The 26,878-nt window shown below is 44.2% G+C and overlaps 1 protein-coding gene and 1 long non-coding RNA gene across 2 annotated transcripts; both read right to left on the minus strand.

The window, feature by feature from the left end:
• Positions 1–3,236: 3,236 nt before the first annotated feature.
• Positions 3,237–6,005, minus strand: LOC117595559. The gene is made up of 2 exons (XR_004576789.1): positions 4,219–6,005; positions 3,237–4,151 (listed from the first exon to the last, which is right to left on the minus strand). It is a non-coding gene; the product is annotated as an uncharacterized LOC117595559 (long non-coding RNA).
• A 17-nt stretch (positions 6,006–6,022) lies between these two features.
• Positions 6,023–26,058, minus strand: hdac11 (histone deacetylase 11). The gene is made up of 11 exons (XM_029124907.2): positions 25,853–26,058; positions 24,662–24,721; positions 24,298–24,446; positions 20,763–20,863; positions 19,368–19,484; positions 16,372–16,414; positions 15,373–15,449; positions 15,236–15,298; positions 9,193–9,289; positions 7,814–7,992; positions 6,023–7,146 (listed from the first exon to the last, which is right to left on the minus strand). The coding sequence occupies exons 2-11, from the start codon at positions 24,703–24,705 to the stop codon at positions 6,880–6,882; spliced, it is 1,137 nt and encodes a 378-aa protein (XP_028980740.1). The 5' UTR covers positions 24,706–24,721; positions 25,853–26,058; the 3' UTR covers positions 6,023–6,879.
• Positions 26,059–26,878: the final 820 nt, after the last annotated feature.

Genomic DNA, 26,878 nt, shown 5'->3' on the forward strand with positions numbered 1-26,878 from the left:
CTAGGTCTTCCCCGGGGTCTCCTCCCAGTGGGACGGGACCGGAACACCTTCCCAGGAATCCGAAACAGATGCCCAAGCCACCTCAGCTGACCCCTCTCGATGTGGAGGAGCAGCGGCTCTACGCTGAGCTCCTCCCGGGTGACCGAGCTTCTCACCCTATCTCTAAGGGATCGCCCAGCCACCCTGCGGAGAAAGCTCATTTCGGCCGCCTGTATCCGGGATCTTGTCCTTCCGGTCATGACCCAAAGCTCATGACCATAGGTGAGAGGAGGAACGTAGATTGATCCGTAAATCGAGAGCTGAGCCACAAGGCTCAGCTCTTTCTTCACCACGACAGACCGATACATTGATCGCATTACTGCAGAAGCTGCACCGATCCGTCTGTCAATCTCCCGTTCCATCCTTCCCTCACTCGTGAACAAGACCCCTAGATACTTAAACTCCTCCACTTGAGGCAGGCACTCTCCACCAACCTGGAGTGGGCAAGCCACCCTTTTCCGACTGAAGACCATGGCCTCGGATTTGGAGGTACTGATTCTCATCCCCACCGCTTCACACTCGGCTGCAAACCGTCCCAGTGCAGGCTGAAGGTCCTGGTTTAAAGGGGCCAACACAACAACATCATCCGCAAAGAGCAGAGACAAAATTGCCTGGTCCCCAAACCTGACACCCTCCGGCCCCTGGCTGCGCCTAGAAATTCTGTCCATAAAAATTACGAACAGAACCGGCAACAAAGGGCAGCCCTGCCAGAGTCCAACATGCACTGGGAACAAGTCTGACTTACTGCCGGCAATGCGGACCAAGCTCCTGCTTCGGTCATACAGGGACCTGATAGCCCTTAGCAAAGGACCCAGGACCCCATATTCCCGAAGCACTCTCCACAGGATGCCGCGAGGGACACAGTCGAATGCCTTCTCCAAATCCACAAAACACATGTGGACTGGTTGGGCAAACTCCCATGAACGCTCCAGCACCCTGTAGAGGGTATAGAGCTGGTCCAGTGTTCCACGGCCCGGACGAAAACCACACTGTTCCTCCTGAATCTGAGGTTCTACTATTGGCCGTATTTTCCTCTCCAGTACACTGGCATAGACTTTCCCGGGGAGGCTGAGAAGTGTGATCCCCCTGTAGTTGGAACACACCCTCCGGTCCGCCTACTTAAAAAGAGGGACCACCACCCCGGTCTTCCATCCCAGAGGCACTGTTCCCGACCGCCACGCGATGTTGCACAGGCGTGTCAGCCAAGACAGCCCCACAACATCCAGAGACTTGAGGTACTCAGGGTGGATCTCATCCACCCCCGGTGCCTTGCCACCGAGGAGTTTCTTGACTACTTCTGTGACTTCAGCCCGGGTGATGGACGAGTCCACCTCTGAGCCCTCTTCCTCTGCTTCCTCAATGGAAGACGTGACGGCGGGATTGAGGAGATCCTCGAAGTACTCCTTCCACCGCCCGACGACATCCCCAGTTGAGGTCAACAGCTGCCCACCTCTACTGTAAACAGCGTTTGTAGGGCACTGTTTCCCTCTCCTGAGGCGCCAGACGGTTTGCCAGAATCTCTTCGAGGCCAGCCGATAGTCCTTCTCCATGGCCTCACCGAACTCCTCCAATGCCCGAGTTTTTGCCTCCACAACCACCCGGGCTGCAGTCCGCTTGGCCTGCCGGTACCCGTCAGCTGCCTCAGGAGTCCCACAAGCCAACCAGGCCTGATAGGACTCCTTCTTCAGCTTGACGGCATCCCTTACTTCCGGTGTCCACCACTGGGTTCGGGAATTGCCGCCTCGACAAGCACCGGAGACCTTACGGCCACAGCTCCGAGCGGCCGCTTCAACAATGGAACATGAACAGTCCTGTATAAAACTAACTCTGATAGTCCTGTGTAAAATTAATTCTAAAATCTCTGTGTAAGGGTAACCCAAACATCTATGTGTAAAGCTAACCCAAACATCTCTGTGTAAAGCTAACCCAAATATCTCTCTGTAAAGCTAACCCAAACATCTATGTGTAATGCTAATCCAAACATCTCTGTGTAAAGCTAACTCAAACATCTATGTGTAAAGCTAAACCAAACATCTCTGTGTAAAGCTAACCCAAACATCTCTGTGTAAAGCTAGGGTTAAGGATAGTGTCTTTAAATAAGTCAACAGACAGTGCTCACTGCACAGGCAATACGCAATGTGAATGTTTTTGATTTGGACATTTCTATCTATATGATGGCCAGCTTGACTTGCATTGACACTTTGGTCATCATGTTTTTAGGCACCAGGAACAGTCTTGAAGCCTAGAACCAATACCATACATCAGGGGTGTCAAACTGGTTCCACAGGAGGGCTGTGTATGCTGGTTTTTGCTTTTTCTTTTAAACTGGTGCCCAACTGAGACCAAATAGAACCAGGTGAAGGAAAATCTTAACTAAATAGTGACCTCATTAACTAATCAAGCACAAGGTGAGAGCAAAAACCTGCAGACATTTGGCCCTCGGTGGAACCGGTTTGACACCTCTGCTATACATTGTCTGCTCTGAAAACCTGTAGGGGTGGGACATTGGGGAGCTCACAGGTGGCATAACGAAGACCTTAGGTTGGGGTGTAGGTTTGAGCAGTCTGAAAGTGTGAGGGGGTGTTTTGAGGTTCACAATTTTATATTTTAGTTTTTCTGTTAAATAATTGACTTTGGAATTGTATTATTGTGTGTTGTATTATGTAATTATTTCTTTTTGCATAATGTTGCTGTATGTCTTCCCATGTCGTTGCTACAAATGAGAATGAGTTTTCAGTCCATTCTACTAGGTAAAATATCACCCTGTAAATATGGGGTACAAGGGACATTTCAATAAAATATTAAAAGGTGTTCCAGGCACACTGTACTACTCTATTCAGACACAGAGATTGGGTGGCTTCATATTTGTGTATGTGGACAGTTTGCCTCACATAGCATCATAGCAGAATGGTTCTTTGGCAGTTCATATTTGCAGTTACAAAGATCCACTGTGAGAACTAAGTGACATCATAGGGGCGGACTGTATAAGAACTGTGATGAGCTGTGTTGGAATGCTGTGACATCATAGGGGCGGGGACAACTGAGAGAAACATTCACATAGACGGATCTGGAGGTCTGCCGGCTATAAACGACTCTTCTGTTGGTCTATGTGGACGCAGTGGTGCCAGGTCTTGTCCACCGGTTGAGCCAACAACCTGAAAAATGTTGGCACATTGCGTAACAACTTTCTTGCAAAAGACAATTAAATGTTTGTTTTATTACAATTAATTATATGTACAGTGCACAGAAGTAGTGTTTAAATTGGATGCAGAACACACCAAAACTTCAGAATCTCAGAAAGATGCAGTAGAGTTTTTGGCATAGATGCAGAGTTAATAAATCATTGTTAATTTAAACATACAGACCAACTTCAGTACCATATGAAGAGAGCAAAAACAGTGTTTTGACAAAGCTAGCATTCCTTAGACATAACGCCTCCCCATAAGGCCTTGCGTTGAAGCTAGCGCTACTCAGCTGCCTTAATGAAATCCAGAAAGTGTTAAAGCCAGTCAGCAACACAACTTAACAGCAGCACATGAAACACCTGGCTAAGGCTTTCTTTAGATTTTACATTCAGTTCTTCATTATTTTAAATCCTACTCTGATACATTATAGGATTTATTTCAACAGCTCCTAAAATGTATTAAACAGCTTTTAATGGCACTACTTTAAACCAATGTTGTTTTATTATTGGTCACTCCTGATCCAGGGCCCCAGTGTTCATTCATTACAGACTCACGCACTCCATTTCCTTCCCTCATCCTCCCCATGACAGCTCATAACCCCTTATAGACACAGCTACCAGTTACCATGTCCTAATCTTATAACCCCCTAGTTCTTATGACAACTCCTATGAACACACCAACCAGTTATGTCAACTCATAACCGTGCTATGAACACAGCAGCTCACATTAAGCACTAGGAATTCCCAGTCAGCATGAGTTGACATCTGAAACCGATGTCAGGATGAACCTACTCTGAATGGAATGTACTCTAGTAACCTGCGTCTCTCTGTGAAGGATGGCATGATGTCAGGATGAACCTACTCTGAATGGAATGTACTCTAGTAACCTGCGTCTCTCTGTGAAGGATGGCATGATGTCAGGATGAACCTACTCTGAATGGAATGTACGATAGTAACCGGTGTCTCTCTGTGAAGGATGGCATGTCAGGATGAACCTACTCTGAATGGAATGTACTCTAGTAACCTGCGTCTCTCTGTGAAGGATGGCATGATGTCAGGATGAACCTACTCTGAATGGAATTTACTCTAGTAACCTGTGTCTCTCTGTGAAGGATGGCATGATGTCAGGATGAACCTACTCTGAATGGAATGTACTCTAGTAACCTGCGTCTCTCTGTGAAGGATGGCATGATTTCAGGATGAACCTACTCTGAATGGAATGTACTCTAGTAACCTGCGTCTCTCTGTGAAGGATGGCATGATTTCAGGATGAACCTACTCTGAATGGAATGTACTCTAGTAACCTGCGTCTCTCTGTGAAGGATGGCACGCTGTGGTAATTGTGTGTCGTGTCTAATAGCTCAGCTTACACCATTATATTAATGCAGAGACAGATTGAGGTTTGCCTGGGTAAAGTAGTCTAACCGGTTCAAACTGGTTTCTGTGATACAGCCAGGTGCATCAATCTCTGTACACTAATCAAGCAGGGGCTGCTCTGGTCGTGTAGACTGAAAATCACATCGATGAAGTGAGACCAGCACATCCCCTACAGATGGGGTCACTCGGCTGGTCATGGATAGCGTCTGTCTCAGTGAGCTTGTCCCTGTGTTCAACAGGCCATGACTTGGCCTATGAAATGGTCCCTGTGGGAGGTCTTAGTGTGACAGATCTACTGTAAGGTCATCTAATGGGTCATCCAATGGGAGTACTGGACCGTAGAGCTCAGGATAATGACAGATATTCACTCCCATAATGGACAATAATAGAGACTTAAAATGCATCCCAAATTGAACAATATTCACCATTGGCCTTGGTCCAAAGTAGGGCACTACAAAAGGAATATTGTAATTAAAGATAAATTGTACTTTTAGGATACCACACTTTAAAAAGAAAATAGTAATTTAAGAAAAATCCTAAATCCTTTATCTTATGAAGATGCTTCATTTGTCACTCCACCTAAACAGATGTGAAGCTTCTCAATATCGTCTTTTTTAACCGATCATGCATACAAAGATTTTGTTACATAACAAATGTATAAAAGAACTTCTCACTGAAGTAAAATAATAGAACGTTATTTGAAAATGAACTGGTTTATGGATAGGGATAAATATATTTTTTACAGAAGGATAAGGACAAACCTTTGCATCCCCTGACAGAAACTGAGAAGAAATGGTTTAGATATGATGGGAAAACTGAGAAGAAACAGTTTAGAGATGATGGAAAAACTGAGAAGAAACAGTTTAGATATGATGGGAAAACTGAGAAGTAAACGGTTTAGATATGATGGGAAAACTGAGAAGTAAACGGTTTAGATATGATGGGAAAACTGAGAAGAAACGGTTTAGATATGATGGGAAAACTGAGAAGAAACGGTTTAGATATGATGGGAAAATTGCTGCACCAAAGGTGAGAATACACCAGACACAAGAGTGAATGCAAACTACACTGTTCAACATTTACTGTACATTTCTCTGCATTTGTTAAAAACATGTACATCACATTACTGTACAGCTACTGAGAATTCAGCGTCTTACAGGAATTTTGACCTGTGTAGGAGTATGGGTTTAAAGAGCTGCTTAAAGAAACAGTAAAAAATCTAGGATGAATGCATAATTATGAACGGTACAAAGGTTAAATATTAAAATCCATCATAGCTTCAAAGCTTTCTGATATCTTTATTTTGTGCCAATGTGTGATCTGCAAGCAGTGGAATGCACAGATCACATCTGTTTTTCCTTGAAGAACAACAAGCTCGTTGTCATTGATAATGGTCACTGAGTTTTAGGATTTAGGACTGAGTTTTAGGATACTCCTTTTCAATGAAACATTGACAAATAAATTTTCAGAATTGTAGCGTTCCCTTTAAATCCTCTAACAATCGTATAACATAAAAAATACCAGAATAATGTTTTTGTTCTTTATCAAGTGATGACAGGAATTGCAGATATCCAATGGTCTGATTCTATATCTGTTAAGAAACCCCCAGTTTAGTGCAAATATAAAACCTTATAGTCCTTAGGACTAAATGTAGTGCATTATGCTGGGAATAGGGTAAATTATCCTGGGAATAGGGTAAATAATGCTGGGAATAGGGTAAATTATCCTGGGAATAGGGTAAATAATGCTGGGAATAGGGTAAATTATCCTGGGAATAGGGTAAATTATGCTGGGAATAGGGTAAATTGTGTTCGGAAAAACATGTAGTATGTTGTGAATAGGGAGACATTATTTTGGAAATAGGGTACATTATGCTGGGAATAGGGTGCATTAAGCTGGGAATAGGGTGCATTATGCTGGGAATAGGGTGCATTATGTTGGGAATAGGGTGCATTATGCTGGGAATAGGGTGCATTATGTTGGGAATAGGGTGCAATATGTTGGGAATAGGGTGCATTATGTTGGGAATAGAGTGCATTATGCTGGGAACAGTGTCACTATTATTATTATGTAGATTCTGTCCCAGTCATATGATTTTGGGGGAAGATTCTTTCCCTTTCAAAAGGGGTTGGGGGACAGATTCTGTCCCACTCAAATGGTGTTGCGGGCATGTTCTGTCCTGGTCAAATGGTTTTGGGGGCAGGTTCTGTTGCGGTCAAATGGTTTTGGGGGCAGGTTCTGTCCCGGTCAAATAGTGTTGGGGGCAGATTCTTTCCCGGTCAAATGGTGTTGGGGGCATGTTCTTTTAACACTGAAGAAGGGGAGGAGCTAGCACTGCACATCATTAGAGAGACTCCGCCCACACACCCCTCTGACCCCTCCCCATCCTCATTTCCTCCAATCAGGCCCTGGCATCGTAGGTTGATGATGGAGTCAGCAATGATGCGAGCGGTCTTCTTCTGGTAGCCTCCCGACGTCACCATCAGAATGGGGATCCCTCTCCTCTGAGCAGCCCGGAACACAACCTCATCCCGTCTAATTATGCCCTGAAAGGTGGAGAGGAATGGAGACATTGATGATGATATGGTAATATCACCTTACACACACACACATCCACACCCAGTCTGTCTTCTACTTGGAGGGGCCAGGTAGAAGACAGACAGGAGGGGCCAGGTAGAAGACAGGCAGGCGGGGCCAGGTAGAAGACAGGCAGGAGGGATCAGGTAGAAAACGAGCATGATGGGTCCCTGAGGCTGTTTGGTAGGGAATGTTTTAAACATGGAGAGATTCCCTATACTCATTTGAAATAGCTTTGGGTTGTGTCTGGGCAGGAAAGACATAGAAACCCTAGGATTTAAGGAAAGAAATGTAAGAAAATCCATGTAGTTTTAGTTTAAGGCTGTACAGATGGATGTGTAGAGGCAATCGTAGGCTGATGTGTTTCTGGTGTTTAACCTCCAGGCTATGCTCAAATCTTACATCCCTACCAGAGCTCTTTGTTCTGACACGTGTTGTCTCTTGGGCCTCGCATGGGGCAGCTCTGCTCAACCTGTTCAAATGTCCTCTCTGAATTGGCAAACCAATGGTTGAACCAGCTTCTGCTTGATGCTAGAACAGCAGAGCTTGAGGTCCATTTAATTACTATGAGAGGTACATTTCATAGCAGTGGTGAAGACAGACAGGTGTGTACCAGACAGACAGTGGTGTGGATACCTGAGGCGATATGGCCAGCCCTCCCAGAGGGTCCCCATCCAGGACATCAGTCCCAGCGTTGTAAACTAGGATGTCTGGACGGACCTCGTTTAGAGCACCCTCCAAGTGCAGTTCCACCTTCTGCAGATACTCTTCATCCTGCGTCCCCCAGTCCAGTTCCACCTTACGCTTTATGGCCCCTAGGACACACGGGCAGGCAAACAGACAGGTGTTCGTTCAGACAGACAGGCTCGTTTTCAGACAGATACACTAACGTCCAATGTAGTTAATTAAACAGTTACACAATGTGTAGATGCTTCATTATTCCTAGTTACTCAGCAAGTGAGTCATGTAGCATAATCATTTGTGAAGGTGTAGGTCTGTAACCTTCTCTTCCTAATCCTCCTGAACCACAGCAGGTTAGAGGGGCCACAGCTGTGTTGAATAAGAGGTCATTAGCTGTTTTCCAACATGTCTTTCAGGACTTTAAATAAGCCTTCAGTAGGACAGCCACTCTGTCTCTGGAGATACCTCCACGTTTGAAGGATCTAAATGTCAGAGGTGTGTCCCAAAAGGCACCTAACACCCTTACTTAGTGCACTACTTTGACCAGAGGTCGATGGGCCGTAGGGCACCATGTAGGGGTAGGGCACCATAAAAAAGGCAGAGACGCATCTCCTGGAGAAGAAACATGAAAGGACAACCAGGTTCTAAAGGTGCTGCAAGACTTATCTTGGAAAGACAAAACGTACAGTCACCTAATTAGGTGAAAATAATGGCATTAAAAAAACACACAATAAGTCAATTTTAAGTAGTTTTGGATAAAATGGAAATGTAAAACATTTAATGTCCAAAGACTGAGGTAAATCTACCCACTTTAGCGTGCCACAGTGGGTAGAAGTGTATGCTGCTCCCTGCAGCCCGTGAATGGTGAAGGGCAGAGTCACACAGTCATGTCTCCCGGCAGCAGAACAGAAAGGTCAGTCTGCCCCCTGTAGGCCAGTTCTATATACCACTGGCCTCTTTTCACTGTTTTACAAACCAATGTATCTTTCTCAGGCAGAGCCAGAAAAAGGACATTTAGAATTCCAAGCCTTCCTGCTAGAGACTGACTGCGTACATTCATCTTCAAAGCTGTGTCAGGGTTGTGTCAGGGGTCAGAGTTCCAGGTAGATGTATCTTAGCGTATTAGTCACTAGGGTAGATGTATCTTACTCTTAGCGTATTAGTCACTAGGGTAGATGTATCTTACTCTTAGCGTATTAGTCACTAGGGTAGATGTATCTTACTCTTAGCGTATTAGTCAATAGGGTAGATGTATCTTACTCTTAGCATATTAGTCACTAGGGGAGATGTATCTTACTCTTAGCGTATTCGTCTCTAGGGTAGATGTATCTTACTCTTAGCGTATTCGTCTCTAGGGTAGATGTATCGATTGTAGACATCCATGATGAAAACACGCTTGTCATCCAGGAAGTCCCGTTCGTGGCCATTCCCCTACACAGGAAGAAGTGATGTCAGAGCCAGTCTACCCAGAGGCCCTTCTACATCCTTGACATTGTATCATTTATTAGCTTCTGATAATCTGTGAGTGACATGGTAAAATGAGGGCTAATGGTCTAGCCATCCATCCAAAGACATTACTGTGAAAATATGACTAATATTCCATAACCCAGGGGGGTTGGTCAGGTCACCTAGTGCAGAAAATGTCTCAGTGATCTTTTAAGCTCTATTAAGGTAGTTTCTATTAAGGGGGTGGGTGTGGGTTGTAGTTGCAGGGGGGTGGTGTGGGTTGTAGTTGCAGGGGGGTGGTGTGGGTTGTAGTTGCAGTGGGGTGGTGTGGGTTGTAGTTGCAGTGGGGTGGTGTGGGTTGTAGTTGCAGGGGGGTGGTGTGGGTTGTAGTTGCAGTGGGGTGGTGTGGGTTGTAGTTGCAGTGGGGTGGTGTGGGTTGTAGTTGCAGGGGGGTGGTGTGGGTTGTAGTTGCGGGGGGGGGTGGTGGTTAGGTGTTGGGTATCATTTCAATTTCATCAATTCCGATTCTGCTTATCGAATCTGATCCGTATCGAATCCTGGTTCTGATTCCAATACTTTTGGAAGAGAAGAAAAACAGATTTTTTTCAAGAAGGAAAATTTGCCAAACTTATATTGTTTACACATTTAGGTTATAATCAGTCAACTGTCAACTGTGACAGGATTCATTTCCCTTCATTTATAAGGAATGATCAACAAAAACAATTAAACCAAAACTATCTAAATAAATAATAGAAAAATATAATCTAATCGATGGAAACTCAACCGTAGCAAACAGATATTGCCACTTTATCACAAATCCTCCACTTTTTCCTTGCTCATCTTCCCCTCGTGGCTAAAGCGAAAGGAGTTGCTGTACCAGAAGGGGGTCAATGGGATAGGACCGGAGGTATAGTGGTGCCCTCTGAACTTGTATCTAACAAAATATATATTAGAATAATTTGCAGAAATCATTCCTTCAACTTCAATATGAAAGGCGAATGTCAGCTCATCTGTGTTAGAGAATGGAGAGAGAACAGAAAAAATTGAGTCGAGGGATATGACGTTGTCCAGCTAAGTTAATGTCACTGTGATAAGCGCGCTTTCTAGTTTTAAAGAGAAATTACAAACAAGCTGGGTAGATGACATTAATGTACCCACAAACCAGTTGGTAGGTTATATATAATAATAATGATGATATATAGCTTGGTGTCCATGTACGTTAGTATAGTATGCTCACGTTAGCTAGCTAGTTAAGTTAGCTTGCCACAATTCAGTACCCTCCACGTTGGCTAGCTCGCTGTGGTTGCTATTGATGTCCAGTAAGTGACAATAAGTTGATGTGCTAAATTTGAGGATTAATATTTGAATTTAACTCCAATATTAAAATAATGAGAAATTAAATTTGAATAGTATTATAGAGGAAGATTGACAGCCCTACTGTGTTTTGTGTACCTGAGCCTGAGACGTTGCTACTGTTATCCGGGACGTTATTGTGGCTGGAACTGGGAGACCGCAACACATCGAACATTCCTTCAAATTCACACTGTGTTGAAGTAAATGCTTAATCATATTGGAAGTGCTTCCTTCCTTGCACAAAATATTTTTACTGCAGGGGCTACATTTTACATTGTGAAGCTAAGCCAAACTTTCGAGCGTTCACTGTGGCCAGCCATGGTACAAGATGGAAACAGAAGTGTCTCTTTTCAGTTCTCACACGCTGCTTGTTGACGTTCTTCGTGAAATTACGTGACATTAGGTCCGCCGTCCGCATATCAGGTGCTGACAGATAAGTGCAACGTTTATGGACTGTAAAATGCGCGACTGAAATGCAAACGTTAGGAACCGAAGTAGAATCGAAATGCAGGTGCTTTTTGAATCCGCGGTTCTCTGAAATTTGCAAACAATTTGGTTCCAACTTGCCACTCACACCAACACCCACCGCAACAAGTGTAGGTATTAGGTTATTTAGGTAAAGTATAAAAAAAAAGTTGTACTAAATGTCCCTCAATTTGATTTGTGTGTGTGTGTGTGTGTGTGTGTGTGTGTGAGAGAGAGTGAGAGGTGTATGTGTTTCATCATTATGCAAACTGCATTGCTCACCAGTCCATAATGTACAGGTATTATTCAAAGTAACAGTGTCATACATAAAACCCAGCCTTAACTGGGTACTGATAACTCTCTTCTGCTCCTCCTCCCCCTTTTCTTTCTCTCTCACTCCCCTCACCCTCTCACCTCATCCTCTCCTCCCTTCCTTCCCATCTCCAACCCTCACCCTATCAACTCACTCCCCTCATCCCCTCATCCACTCCACCCTAGCACCTCATCCCCTCCTCCCTCCCCCACTACCACCTCCTCCCCTCCTTCCATCACCTCTGCCCCTTCCCTCCTCCCCTCACCCTATCACTCCCCTTCAACCCATCTCTTCTTTGCTGATCAGGCAGTTTTCAGAAGAGTTTTATTCCTTAATGCAGATTCCCTCTTGGGTTCTCTAATTATTAACACAGTGGCGTCTCTATCAATGTGTGTAGATCTCAGGTTCAGTCCATATACTGACTGAATAATATTACTGAACCAGGGCCAAATTATACCCGGTTCCCTAAAGAGTGCTCTACTTTAGACCAGAGCCTGATGGACCCTAGGGCTCTACTGTGAAGTGTGCTATTTGGTCTAAAGCCTCAGTATTAATATCGTAGTGAATAGTGTGCTATTTGGTCTAAAGCCTCAGTATTAATATCGTAGTGAATAGTGTGCAATTTGGTCTAAAGCCTCAGTATGAATATCATATTATTCTGGACAGCAGCCAGGGGCCTTGGAAAGCAGAACCTTGACTTAAAAAAAAAACTTTTCGGAGATAATTGGGAGGACGTGGCTCATTAGAACACAACATTAGAGCTAAAAATGCTAATTAGCAGGCTTCCAGTCTAAAGTGAATCTACTATATTATCATGACTCCTTACTGAGGCCCTACTAACACAGTATAGTGGTCCTGGTCAGTTTTAGTGAAGCTGGCAGAGTGGTCAGAGGTAGTGAAGCTTGCAGAGTGGTCAGTTTTAGTGAATCTGGCAGAGTGGTCAGAGGTAGTGAAGCTTGCAGAGTGGTCAGAGGTAGTGAAGCTTGCAGAGTGGTCAGTTTTAGTGAAGCTGGCAGAGTGGTCAGTTTTAGTGAAGCTGGCAGAGGGGTCAGTTTTAGTGAAGCAGGCAGAGGGGTCAGAGGTAGTGAAGCTGGCAGAGGGGTCAGAGGTAGTGAAGCAGGCAGAAGGGTCAGTTTTAGTGAAGCTGGCAGATTGGACAGTTTTAGTGAAGCTGGCAGAGGGGTCAGTTTTAGTGAAGCTGGCAGAGTGGTCAGTTTTAGTGAAGCTGGCAGAGTGGTCAGTTTTAGTGAAGCTGGCAGAGGGGTCAGTTTTAGTGAAGCTGGCAGAGGGGTCAGAGGTAGTGAAGCTGGCAGAGGGGTCAGAGGTAGTGAAGCTGGCAGAGGGGTCAGAGGTAGTGAAGCAGGCAGAAGGGTCAGTTTTAGTGAAGCTGGCAGAGTGGACAGTTTTAGTGAAGCTGGCAGAGGGGTCAGTTTTAGTGAAGCTGGCAGAGGGGTCAGTTTTAGTGAAGCTGGCAGAGTGGTCAGTTTTAGTGAAGCTGGCAGAGGGGTCCGTTTTAGTGAAGCTGGCAGAGGGGTCAGAGGTAGTGAAGCTGGCAGAGGGGTCAGAGGTAGTGAAGCTGGCAGAGGGGTCAGAGGTAGTGAAGCTGGCAGAGGGGTCAGTTTTAGTGAAGCTGGCAGAGGGGTCCGTTGTAGTGAAGCTGGCAGAGGGGTCCGTTTTAGTGAAGCTGGCAGAGGGGTCCGTTTTAGTGAAGCTGGCAGAGGGGTCAAAGGTAGTGAAGCAGGCAGAGGGGTCAGTTTTAGTGAAGCTGGCAGAGGGGTCCGTTTTAGTGAAGCTGGCAGAGGGGTCAGAGGTAGTGAAGCTGGCAGAGGGGTCAGAGGTAGTGAAGCTGGCAGAGGGGTCCGTTTTAGTGAAGCTGGCAGAGGGGTCAGTTTTAGTGAAAATGGCAGAGTGGTCAGTTTTAGTGAAGCTGGCAGAGGGGTCCGTTTCAGTGAAGCTGGCAGAGGGGTCAGAGGTAGTGAAGCTGGCAGAGGGGTCAGAGGTAGTGAAGCTGGCAGAGTGGTCAGAGGTAGTGAAGCTGGCAGAGTGGTCAGAGGTAGTGAAGCTGGCAGAGGGGTCCGTTTTAGTGAAGCTGGCAGAGGGGTCCGTTTTAGTGAAGCTGGCAGAGGGGTCAGAGGTAGTGAAGCTGGCAGAGGGGTCAGAGGTAGTGAAGCTGGCAGAGGGGTCAGTTTTAGTGAAGCTGGCAGAGGGGTCAGTTTTAGTGAAGCTGGCAGAGTGGTCAGAGGTAGTGAAGCTGGCAGAGTGGTCAGAGGTAGTGAAGCTGGCAGAGGGGTCAATTTTAGTGAAGCTGGCAGAGTGGTCAGAGGTAGTGAAGCTGGCAGAGGGGTCAGAGGTAGTGAAGCTGGCAGAGTGGTCAGAGGTAGTGAAGCTGGCAGAGGGGTCAGTTTTAGTGAAGCTGGCAGAGTGGTCAGAGGTAGTGAAGCTGGCAGAGTGGTCAGAGGTAGTGAAGCTGGCAGAGTGGTCAGAGGTAGTGAAGCTGGCAGAGGGGTCAGTTTTAGTGAAGCTGGCAGAGTGGACAGTTTTAGTGAAGCTGGCAGAGGGGTCAGTTTTAGTGAAGCTGGCAGAGGGGTCAGTTTTAGTGAAGCTGGCAGAGTGGTCAGTTTTAGTGAAGCTGGCAGAGGGGTCCGTTTTAGTGAAGCTGGCAGAGGGGTCAGAGGTAGTGAAGCTGGCAGAGGGGTCAGAGGTAGTGAAGCTGGCAGAGGGGTCAGAGGTAGTGAAGCTGGCAGAGGGGTCAGTTTTAGTGAAGCTGGCAGAGGGGTCCGTTGTAGTGAAGCTGGCAGAGGGGTCCGTTTTAGTGAAGCTGGCAGAGGGGTCCGTTTTAGTGAAGCTGGCAGAGGGGTCAAAGGTAGTGAAGCAGGCAGAGGGGTCAGTTTTAGTGAAGCTGGCAGAGGGGTCCGTTTTAGTGAAGCTGGCAGAGGGGTCAGAGGTAGTGAAGCTGGCAGAGGGGTCAGAGGTAGTGAAGCTGGCAGAGGGGTCCGTTTTAGTGAAGCTGGCAGAGGGGTCAGTTTTAGTGAAAATGGCAGAGTGGTCAGTTTTAGTGAAGCTGGCAGAGGGGTCCGTTTCAGTGAAGCTGGCAGAGGGGTCAGAGGTAGTGAAGCTGGCAGAGGGGTCAGAGGTAGTGAAGCTGGCAGAGTGGTCAGAGGTAGTGAAGCTGGCAGAGTGGTCAGAGGTAGTGAAGCTGGCAGAGGGGTCCGTTTTAGTGAAGCTGGCAGAGGGGTCCGTTTTAGTGAAGCTGGCAGAGGGGTCAGAGGTAGTGAAGCTGGCAGAGGGGTCAGAGGTAGTGAAGCTGGCAGAGGGGTCAGTTTTAGTGAAGCTGGCAGAGGGGTCAGTTTTAGTGAAGCTGGCAGAGTGGTCAGAGGTAGTGAAGCTGGCAGAGTGGTCAGAGGTAGTGAAGCTGGCAGAGGGGTCAATTTTAGTGAAGCTGGCAGAGTGGTCAGAGGTAGTGAAGCTGGCAGAGGGGTCAGAGGTAGTGAAGCTGGCAGAGTGGTCAGAGGTAGTGAAGCTGGCAGAGGGGTCAGTTTTAGTGAAGCTGGCAGAGTGGTCAGAGGTAGTGAAGCTGGCAGAGTGGTCAGAGGTAGTGAAGCTGGCAGAGTGGTCAGAGGTAGTGAAGCTGGCAGAGGGGTCAGAGGTAGTGAAGCTGGCAGAGGGGTCAGAGGTAGTGAGGGTGGCGGAGGTAATACCGCAGTCAGAATATAAAGTGCTCAAAGGGTAAGACAGCAAATAGGATGCAATGTTGGCTGCTGAGACAATAACGTCAGAGAGAAAGTGACATCACCGCTCACCTGGTGTGCATCCAAATCTATGATGGTAGCTCTAGAGATTCTGTCAACCCTGTCAAACAGGAACTAGAAAAGACAGACAGACATGTTACCTTTAACTCATTTTCAATGTCTCTGTCTACAATAGTTAATGTTCGTACCTTGATCGCTAAGGTGATATCTGCATAAGCACAGAATCCTCCTCCCCTATCACTGGAACAGTGGTGAAACCCCCCGCCTAGAAGACAGTCAGACGGAAAGGTGCCAGGCCTATTACAACATTATTCTGTGAAAGGACAGGACAACAGACCCCAGAGTAACCGAGAATTGTTCCCTTGTGACCAACTCAGTGTAAATGTTGGTATTGAGCGCACAGGCTAGGTCCCCTGTGGAACTACAATGGGCACTAACATCAGACAGGATTGAGGGTTGTTGTTCCATGGCTTCTAAAGGACTTGGAGGATGTAACCACGGTGACAGGAGGAATGGAGAGGCAGGGTTTTAATTGGATGAAACCCATTCATCCAGAACAGGAAGTTAAAGCAAGGGCCTTGTGTCTAAAGGGTCTCAGCGGAAGAGAATGAATCTAAGATCAGGTCACACCTGTCTAGTTTACTGTGGTCTTAAAAGGATTCCTACTCTGGCTAAGGCACATTTAGAATGCAGGAATATTATATGATGAGAGTATAGAATGGAAGTTTGATTATTTGATAGTACAGTATGTTTAGAGGCTGGTAGTTTGATTATTTGATAGTACAGTATGTTTAGAGGCTGGTAGTTTGATTATTTGATAGTACAGTATGTTTAGAGGCTGGTAGTTTGATTATTTGATAGTACAGTATGTTTAGAGGCTGGTAGTTTGATTATTTGATAGAACAGTATGCTTAGAGGCTGGAAGTTTGATTATTTGTTCAGACAGTGTTATTTGAAGCCGTTAGTTTAATTATTGGATTGGACAGTATTTTTAGATATTTGTAGTTTAACTTTTCATTGGGGCATTACATTGAGAGGCTGGTTAGTTTCATTATTTGATAACACATTGTGAGTAGAGGTTGTTGGTTTGACTATTTGATTGGAAAATGTGTTTAGAGGCTGGTAGTTTGATCATTTGTTGGACAGTGTGTACTGTCGAAATCGAATGACGAGGACACAGAACTCACCTACATTGATGGCCCAGCCTCTGTCTACTGCCAGCTTCCCAGCCTATAACAAACAGATATTAGTTAACAGTGTAGACAACAGACCAGATCAGTACATTGGCTTTAAACCAGATCAGCACTATGGCTTTAAAGGACTAGTAAACATCATGCTAAACGCAGGGAATCCATTTTTGTAGACAGGATGGAAACATGCACCTATATACATAGAAATGTGTTGCTCCCTAAAGTTGCCCATTGAAATGTCCTCCCAATGCAAATGATCTTGTGAGTGAGAGAGTAAGCATGTGATTGAGTGAGTGTTAATGACAATAAAGCACACGCGTGTGCATTTAACAAGTTACACTATATCGTGGCATTATAATGTAATGTTGGACAACACTGAAACGCGTTATTTTATTTTTTGTGCACAACCGACAAAAACAACATATGCTGTAGTTGCAAGCTAACATTAACTGTGAGGGCTGCTACTTGGGTCAGATAGTTAGCTAGAACATTACGTAAATTGGTAAACTATTTAGCCTAGACTACTAAAAGGAATACCAAAACATGAACTGATTTTTTTTTTTAGCAGTTTATGGTAAAAACAATGGAAAGCTGGTAACCTACACGTTTCTCACCTTGACCTTCTTCTTCGGGTTTGGATACATTTTCTGTTCTGATCACAACCAGTCTGGGCAAATTACTGAGTAGGCACCAATCAGAGACATTTTGTGATGTCATCATGTACACGTCACACAAAGTACTTTACAGTATTTTTAAACTACAAAATACAAAACACTAAAGTATTTTTATACAAAATACTATGTCAATTTCATCAACCCTATCAAATACAAATGACAAAATACTATTTTGTATTTTAAATACTCAAATATAGTCCATCCATCGGTTTGATTAGGACTAGATTTAAGATGCGATCTGACATTGACAGGATTTAAGATGGGATTTGATATTGACTGGATGTAAGATGGGGTCTGATATTGAGTGGATATGAGATGAGGTCTGATATGGACTGGATATAAGATGGGATTTGATATGGACTGGATTTGAGAAGGGATCTGATACTGACTGGATATAAGATGGGATCTGATATGGCCTGGATTTAGTATGGGATCAGGTGTGGATATTGATCTGGATACTGATCTAGAAAGGGATCCAGATGCAACCTGGTGTATAATGAAAAGGCTGGTGGTTTGGGAGCAGTCTGAGAACATGTATATGTGTTGTTATGACAATGGCCATGGACCTTTCAATGACACTTCACTCACTTCTCAACAACGTCCGTCCCTGTTGGACCAGTGTCCTTGCAGCTCTGACAGACTTGTCAGTCTAGTTGATGTGTCACATGGCTCGGGCACAGCGCACCCACAGCGCAGCGTTTTTTTGTGACTCAGCCTAGAAGGCCAGCATCTCGGAATCACCTCTTCACTGTTGATGTTGAGACTGGTGTTTTGCGGGTACTGTTTAATGAAGCTGCCAGTTGAGGACCTGTGAGGCGTCTGTTTCTTAAACTAGACACTCTAATGTATTTGTCCTCCTGTTCAGTTGTGCACCGGAGCCTCCCACTCCTCTTTCTATTCTGGTTAGAGACAGTTTGCGCTGTTCTGTTAAGGGGGAAGTACACATCTAATATTGAATGGGACTAGTACACTTTTAATTTGCCTGCACTGCACATTTAGAATTGCCATTGTACTTTTGTCAGTTGTTACGTGAACATGTCTACCTTGGGAACCTCATTGCTGCTATCCCTAAATTTCAGTTGCAGTTATTCAGTTTCTTGGAAATGTATCACAATGAATAGCCTTCATTTCTCAAAACATGAATAGACTGACAAGTTTCAAAAGAAGGTTGAGCCTGTAATCATACCCACAATTGCTGATGCTTCAGATACTCAACTAGCCTAAAGAAGGCCAGTTTTATTGCTACTTTAATCAGCACAACAGTTTCCGGCTGTGCTAACATAATTGCAAAATGGTTTTCTAATGATCAATTAGCTTTTTAAAATGATAAGCTTGGATCAGCAAACACAATGTGCCATTGAAACACAGGACTGATGGTTGCTGATAATGGGTCTCCCTTATCTATTCATTATCACCACCATCATCACAGAATTAATTCATGAATAAATAAAGTCAACTTGTCCTCTTGGACTCTATACAAAAAAAGAACATATTTCTTAAAATCATCTTCACCTTCTAAAGCCTCTGGGCCAAACCCTGGTCTTCACATACTGACACAGGGGAGGGATAAATGCATGTGACTGATGTTAAGTTGAATGGACTGACTATAGTCACCCTGGACAGGACTAAAAGACTCAAATGTCAATGTACATTTAAGCCCTGAGGCAGAGAGCAGCCCATCTAAGCCAATATATCTGGCTGATGGAACTGTTGATACAGACATTAGCATGTTTGAATACACACACAGAGCTGGGCAGGAGCCACACACACAGAGCTGGGCAGGAGCCACACACACAGAGCTGGGGAAGGAGCCACACACACAGAGCTGGGGAAGAAGCCACACACACAGAGCTGGGGAAGAAGCCACACACACAGAGCTGGGGAAGGAGCCACACACACAGAGCTGGGCAGGAGCCACACACACAGAGCTGGGGAAGGAGCCACACACACAGAGCTGGGGAAGGAGCCACACACACAGAGCTGGGGAAGGAGCCACACACACAGAGCTGGGGAAGGAGCCACACACACAGAGCTGGGGAAGGAGCCACACACACAGAGCTGGGGAAGGAGCCACACACACAGAGCTGGGGAAGGAGCCACACACACAGAGCTGGGGAAGGAGCCACACACACAGAGCTGGGGAAGGAGCCACACACACAGAGCTGGGGAAGGAGCCACACACACAGAGCTGGGGAAGGAGCCACACACACAGAGCTGGGGAAGGAGCCCACTACTAACATACAACCAGATACATTCAGAGCTGGGGAAGGAGCCACACACACAGAGCTGGGGAAGGAGACCAGTAAAGGATCTATCTACCATGATGGTGCCTCCAGTCTGGGTCCTGAGTGGTCGCAAAACTCTCCTCTGAACCAGGAAGTTAGGAAGGAACACGAGGGGTGGGATCTCTGTGATGGATGCCACAATCAGGGACCACTAGATTGGATGAAAACAACCAGATACATTCAGTCTGCTCAGGTATCACTACTAACATACAACCAGATACATTCAGTCTGCTCAGGTATCACTACTAACATACAACCAGATACATTCAGTGTGCTCAGGTATCACTACTAACATACAACCAGATACATTCAGTCTACTCAGGTATCACTACTAACATACAACCAGATACATTCAGTCTGCTCAGGTATCACTACTAACATACAACCAGATACATTCAGTCTACTCAGGTATCACTACTAACATACAACCAGATACATTCAGTCTGCTCAGGTATCACTACGAACATACAACCAGATACATTCAGTCTGCTCAGGTATCACTACTAACATACAACCAGATACATTCAGTGTGCTCAGGTATCACTACTAACATACAACCAGATACATTCAGTCTACTCAGGTATCACTACTAACATACAACCAGATACATTCAGTCTGCTCAGGTATCACTACGAACATACAACCAGATACATTCAGTGTGCTCAGGTATCACTACTAACATACAACCAGATACATTCAGTCTGCTCAGGTATCACTACTAACATACAACCAGATACATTCAGTCTACTCAGGTATCACTACTAACATACAACCAGATACATTCAGTCTGCTCAGGTATCACTACTAACTGTGAAAGGGGGGAATGTAAGACCCGGCAGCAGACCCAGCATGTGAGTATAGGGGAGTCTGACATAACAGGGAACACCTGGGAAAGTAACTGCCTCTCTCCATGTCCATTATAAAACAAGTGCTGCTAATCACCTCCGGGATGGGGCGCAGCGCTCCTCGCTACAGGAGGCAACAGCCACAAGTGAGAAAACGACAGTTCTCGTCTTTAATTCGCTTCTTATTAAACTGTTACGGTAGTTCACTGGTTAGCAGTAGTTATTAGAACATGTCTCTCTTGTACAGACCTAGTGCTCCTTGCAAGTCAGGCTAATGTCCCTTAGGGGCAGAATATGAGTGACGACTGGCTTTCTTTTGCCTTATATTTTTAAGTTCATGTTAACTGCTGCCTGGACATGCCTTAGTTAAACCTTAATGGACTTAAATGACTGAGCTGAGTTATTCCCTTTGTGGATTATTTCATTTTTTGTTTGTACACAAAAAAAGGCTTGCTAAAAAAAAAGGCTTTACATAAAAGAACAAAAACTAAAATCTCTGCCTGGAACGTCTTTATTTATCACCATTCTGCAATTTTGACATTACCGGCAAGGCGGACCTCAGACATTAACATACAGCCAGATACCTTCAGACGGCTGAGGTAGCGTTTGGTGTGAACGACAAGTAGGTCGTCCTCGGTCGCCTCCCGAGCCTCTACGATTCTGCCATCAGTTATAATCTTGTCCTCTGAGGGAAGAACATTTTAAGACCAACCAATTAATTTCCTGTGGTCAATCTCAAAGTGGGTGAGAATTTTTTTGTTGTGAGAAATAGAATCTTGTATAATTGCATTAGATTTTACAGTTTTCTGATGATTTCATGTATTTGGCGTGTCACAGCATGTGTCTTGCAGGCATTGCTGATGTGCTCGTTCCTCGGCCTAGGTACGGCCGATGTCTGCCAGACTGGGTCAAAGTGTGTCGACACGTACAAGTACCTCAGCATGGCTGTAATGTATACTCGCATGCGTTACCCATTTCTCCCACATTCGGTCTTAATTTTAATCCAGAACAGGTTCTACAAAAAGGCATCTTTTAACCAAGCTGCCAGGTACAGTGGATATAAAAAGTCTACACACCCCTGTTAAAATGCCAGGTTCTTGTGATGTAGAAGAATGAGACAAGGATAAAGCATGTCAGAACTTTTTCCACTTTTAATGTGACCTATAACGTGAACAATTCAATTGAACAACAAACTGAAATCTTTGAGGGGGAAAAATAAAAAACTCACAATAACCTGGTTGCATTAGTGTGCACACCCTTAAACTAATACTTTGTTGAAGCACCTTTTGATTTTATTATAGCACTCAGTCTTTTTTGGTAGGAGTCTATTAGCATGGCACATCTTGACGTGGCAATAATCTGTCAGATGGCAAGGACATCTCCTGTACACAGCCCTCTTCAGATCACCCCACAGATGTTCAATAGGATTCGGGTCTGGGCTCTGGCTGGGACATTTCAAAACATTAATCTCCTTGTGAAGCCATGCTTTTGTGGATTTTGATGTGTGCTTTGGGTCATTGTCATGCTGAAAGGTGAACTTCATCTTCAGCTTTCTTACGGATGCCTGAAGTTTTTGTGCCAAAATTGCCTGGTATTTGGAACTGTTCATAATTCCCTTCACCCTGACTAAGGACCCGGTTCCAGCTGAAGAAAAACAGCCCCAAAGTATGATGCTGCCACCACCATGCTTCACTGTGGGTATGGTGTTCTTTGCGTGATATGCAGTGTTGTTTTTGTGCCAAACATACCTTTTGGAATTATGGCCAAAAAGTTCAACCTTGGTTTCATCAGACCATAACACATTTTCGCACATGCTTTTGGGGGACTTGCTGTTTGTTTTTGCAAACTTCAGCCGGGCTTGGATGATTTTCTTTGTAAGAATAGGCTTCTATCTTGCCACTCAACCTATTCATATGAAGAATACGGGAAAATGTTGTCACCTGTAGCACACAGCCAGTACTTGCCAGAAATTCCTGCAGTTCCTTTAATGTTGCTGTAGCCCTCTTAGAAGCCTCCCTGACCAGTTCTCTTCTTGTCTTTTCATCCATTTTGAAGGGACATCCAGTTCTTGGTAATGTCTCTGTTGTGCCATATTTTCTCCACTTCATGATGACTGTCTTTGTTCCATGGTATATCTAATGCTTTGGAAATTCTTTTGTACCCTTCTCCTGACTGATATCTTTCAACAATGAGATCCCTCTGATGCTTTGGAAGCTCTCTGCGGACCATGACTTTTGCTCTATGATGCAACTAAGAAAATGTCAGGAAAATCCTACTCGAACAGCTGAAATGTACTTGTGATTAATCAGAGTCACTTTAAATTATGACTTCTATTTAACATGAGTTAGAATGTGATTGGTTAATTCTGAACACAGCCACATCCCCAGTTATAAGAGGGTGTGCACACTTGTGCAACTAGGTTATTGTAAGGTTTTTATTTTTCATTTTCCCTCCTCGAAAGATTTCAGTTTGTTTTTCAATTGAATTGTTCACATTATAGGTCAAATTAAAAGAGTGAAAAGTTCTGACATGATTTATCTTTGTCTCATTCTTTTATATCACAAAAACCTGCCATTTTAACAGGGGTGTATAGACTTTTTATATCCACTGTATATCCTTGTAAAAATCCCCATCATATCAATCCTCCACAACAGAGATGTAGTGTTTGGACTCTCCTCAATAGCTGTCATTTCCCAGCAGCCACCCCTTCATCACTGTGACCTTCACATTCTGGTTAACTGTCCTCCACTAAATACACAAAGAGACAAGTTGTTACCAAATTATTTAACAAAATGAACCTGGTAGATCTCTCATTCTGCTCACTGAAAATCTGCACTTTGGCGAACATCTGGTTCATTGCAAAAATACCCTTCATCTCCCATCACGCCTCACCTGCTGAATCTGTCTATGTATGTATGTATCTCACAGTATGTCATGCAATTTGTGTTACGTGAATTCCCTCATTTCATAAGAGTTGGGGTGTAAAACCAATTCATCCACTTCCCGCATTTAAATGTATTCAGTTAATAATAAATGTAGACAAGCTGCATAACAGCATCAGCTAATGATAAAAAAAATTAATACCTAGCAATGAGGGCTACATGTTCAATAGCTAGACCAGAAACCTGGGCTACCATTCACTCAAAACCTACTGTACCTTTTTATCTCCCTACTACATAACTAACCTACTGTACCTGTCCATCATCCTACCACATAACTAACCTACTATACCTGTCCATCATCCTACTACATAACTAACCTACTGTACCTGTCCATCATCCTACCACATAACTAACCTACTATACCTGTCCATCATCCTACTACATAACTAACCTACTGTACCTGTCCATCATCCTACCACATAACTAACCTACTATACCTGTCCATCATCCTACTACATAACTAACCTACTGTACCTGTTCATCATCCTACCACATAACTAACCTACTGTACCTATCCATCATCTTACCACATAACTAACCTACTCTACCTGTTCATCATCCTACCACATAACTAACCTACTGTACCTGTCCATCATCCTACTACATAACTAACCTACTATACCTTTCCATCATCCTACCACATAACTAACCTACTGTACCTGTCCATCATCCTACTACATAACTAACCTACTGTACCTATCCATCATCCTACTACATAACTAACCTACTGTACCTATCCATCATCCTACTACATAACTAACCTACTGTACCTATCCATCATCTTACCACATAACTAACCTACTCTACCTGTTCATCATCCTACCACATAACTAACCTACTGTACCTGTCCATCATCCTACTACATAACTAACCTACTGTACCTATCCATCATCCTACCACATAACTAACCTACTGTACTTGTCCATCATCCTACTACTTAACTACCCTACTGTACCTGTCCATCATCCTACAACATAACTAACCTACTGTACCTATCCATCATCCTACCACATAACTAACCTACTGTACCTGTCCATCATCCTACTACTTAACTAACCTACTGTACCTGTCCATCATCCTACAACATACCTAACCTACTCTACCTGTCCATCATCCTACCACATAACTAACCTACTCTACCTGTTCATCATCCTACTACATAAATAACCAACTGTACCTTTTAGGAAGCGGATGACTTTCCCCCACTTCCCTGCATCAAAGGGGTGTAGTTTCTCCAGTCCCATGAAGGTGATGTTGTAAAGAGAGGAATAAACGATGGGCAGACATGAGGACGGGATGTCCATGTACAGCTGTGTGCAGTGTGGGCTGAAAACAACCAAATCATGTTGTGAGATAGTGGTCATGACACCTGGTCGCCATCTCCCCATACAAACACTGTGGCCAGTTAAACATTAAGTTAAACCATGTGCTTTGGCAAAACACTGAAGCTTATTATCCATGCAAATGAAGAGTCAGGCCTCCTCAACTCCAGGCTGTTCTATGCATTTATTTCCTGAGTCATGCACATGCAACAGGCCTACCTTCCATTCCCATCCTTATCTTGGGGCTGAGACATAGTGATCATGCATCACAGCTTTCATCTGGAACTCAACAAATTAACATCATACATCAAACAAGGTGGGTGCTTAAGTATACCTCTCCTATTTTACAAGTACCAGCAAGGGCGTAGATATAGGGTGGAACAGGGGTCAGGTCAATATTACTGTCAGGTCAATTTAACACGCCCAGAAAAGAGTGAAAATCCCAGGATCCAATGACGGTGACATCCTTGCATACAGGTAGTATACACACATCCTATTCTCCCAGTCAGAGTATCTGTCATCTTCACGTGTGTCCCTGAAGCTTTCATTCTAATGGTCCTGCTCAATGTAAGACGAGTATATAAACTAATGTGATATAATTCAATCTTATGTAATTTATATTTGTAATAGTTTTGTAGCGTCTGGCAGGGCAATGTCTTGAACCTGTGACCTTTGGCTCCCCAGGCAGGCACACTACCCACTGCTCCAAATAAGGACATCCCATTTGGAGGGGCGAGTAGTGGCCCTACCAAGGTCGCTACACTGCCCCCACCAAACAGGAGAGCGTCTCCTCACGCTTCACTCTACCAAGTCTCTCACAGAGACACGCCTCTCCGATGGCCATCCGGGCCAATCCCACTTCTGACACCAATGTAGCGTCTGGCAGGGCAGTGTCTCGAACCCACATCCTTCAGCTTCCTAGGCGGGCACACTACCCACTGCTCCAAATAGGGCGAGTAGTGGCCCTACCAAGGTCGCTCCAGTTTTTTTGTTTTACTTTTTAATAATTTCCGTAGCTAATTACGATACATTTTATTCAAATAAGTTTAGTTATTACATTTTTTTTGTGTAAGTACAAATCAAAGAATAGGCGCACTGAAACGAGCCTTTTCTTCGTGGAAAGCAGAACCAGTCCGGTTGGTTAAATTAGAAGTCACTGCAAGGATGACGTTTCCGAAGCAGAGAAACTACAAGTCCCACCTTTCACTCGATAGTTGTACATGCGCAACGGAACTTAGAAACATTGCCATAATAAGGAAGTCTTACACTTGTTTTCCCATCCTTAAAATTATATTAGTAGTCATGTTACCCAACATGATTATAACAACTTTTTGTACATATTAAGAAGAACGTCGCAAAACGACAAAAAGTACTTTACAGTCATCCACTTCGCAAATTAGCTGGACTCACCTGCTAAATATAAACCAGCACTGATCTATTACTTGACGCTAAGACATTATATTCAAATGTTTTGGCATCTTCACAAATTCAGCGTTTAGTTATGTTCGTCCGATATCATTCTGTTAGTCAAATCCAACAGCTAACAACACAGAAGGCAAACAAAACAGAAAGCAAACCGATCATTCTGGTGCAGCCTGTACCAGTGAGGATGTCTGCCAAATACGTATACGCACTCACAACATTCGACCCTACGTCACTTACTGTAGGCTACGTTTATTTTCATTGGCAAACATTTCATTTTCCCTTTTTGATAAAAGTGCAGCGATGCTTCTATGGTCTAGATACAATGAAATGACCGAAATTATGTGCATTTGTGTTAATGGACGGTACGATGATCTGACTGCATTTACATTGTACTTCTAAAGCCCCAACAAATCACAGAATAACTTAGTATTTATAATGAATATTTATAACAACAGTAGGCCTACTGATGTTAATACTTTATATCGTGTTTTTTCATCATATACTCTCAGATTAAAACACAACGAATTTAGATTGATGGCATTGGCCGTTCTTCATTTTCTTTGAGTCCTGTCAATTACTTTTTGAAATGAATTATCAAAGAAAATGCAATTAAATTCAGTCGGTTTTGGGAGGTTGTCTCCCTGAGCTGGGAGTGTGCAGATTTAAAAGCATGCTTCATTAATATGCAGACACCGTGCTTCCATGACAACAGAGAGAGATATGATATCTGTGTTCATCAAGAGTTGATCTGCTTCCTAACCCTGTGGCCTCTCCACAGCTGCACACACTGCCCAGCTGTTAGGTTCCAGGGGTTTATAGATCTAATAATAGCATTGTGTAGAGCGCCTTGCATAATGATGTCACTTCCTTCCACTTGCTGATAGCGCTGGATTAAACAATCCTAGGCACCAGTCTGATTTATAGAGGCCTCTACTTAATGTGTATACACACTTGTGTAAGATTCACACACAGATACACTCACATGCATACCGACATCAGACTCACACATTT

Source organism: Esox lucius, chromosome 2, assembly GCF_011004845.1.
Source record: "Esox lucius isolate fEsoLuc1 chromosome 2, fEsoLuc1.pri, whole genome shotgun sequence".
NCBI lineage: Eukaryota > Metazoa > Chordata > Actinopteri > Esociformes > Esocidae > Esox > Esox lucius.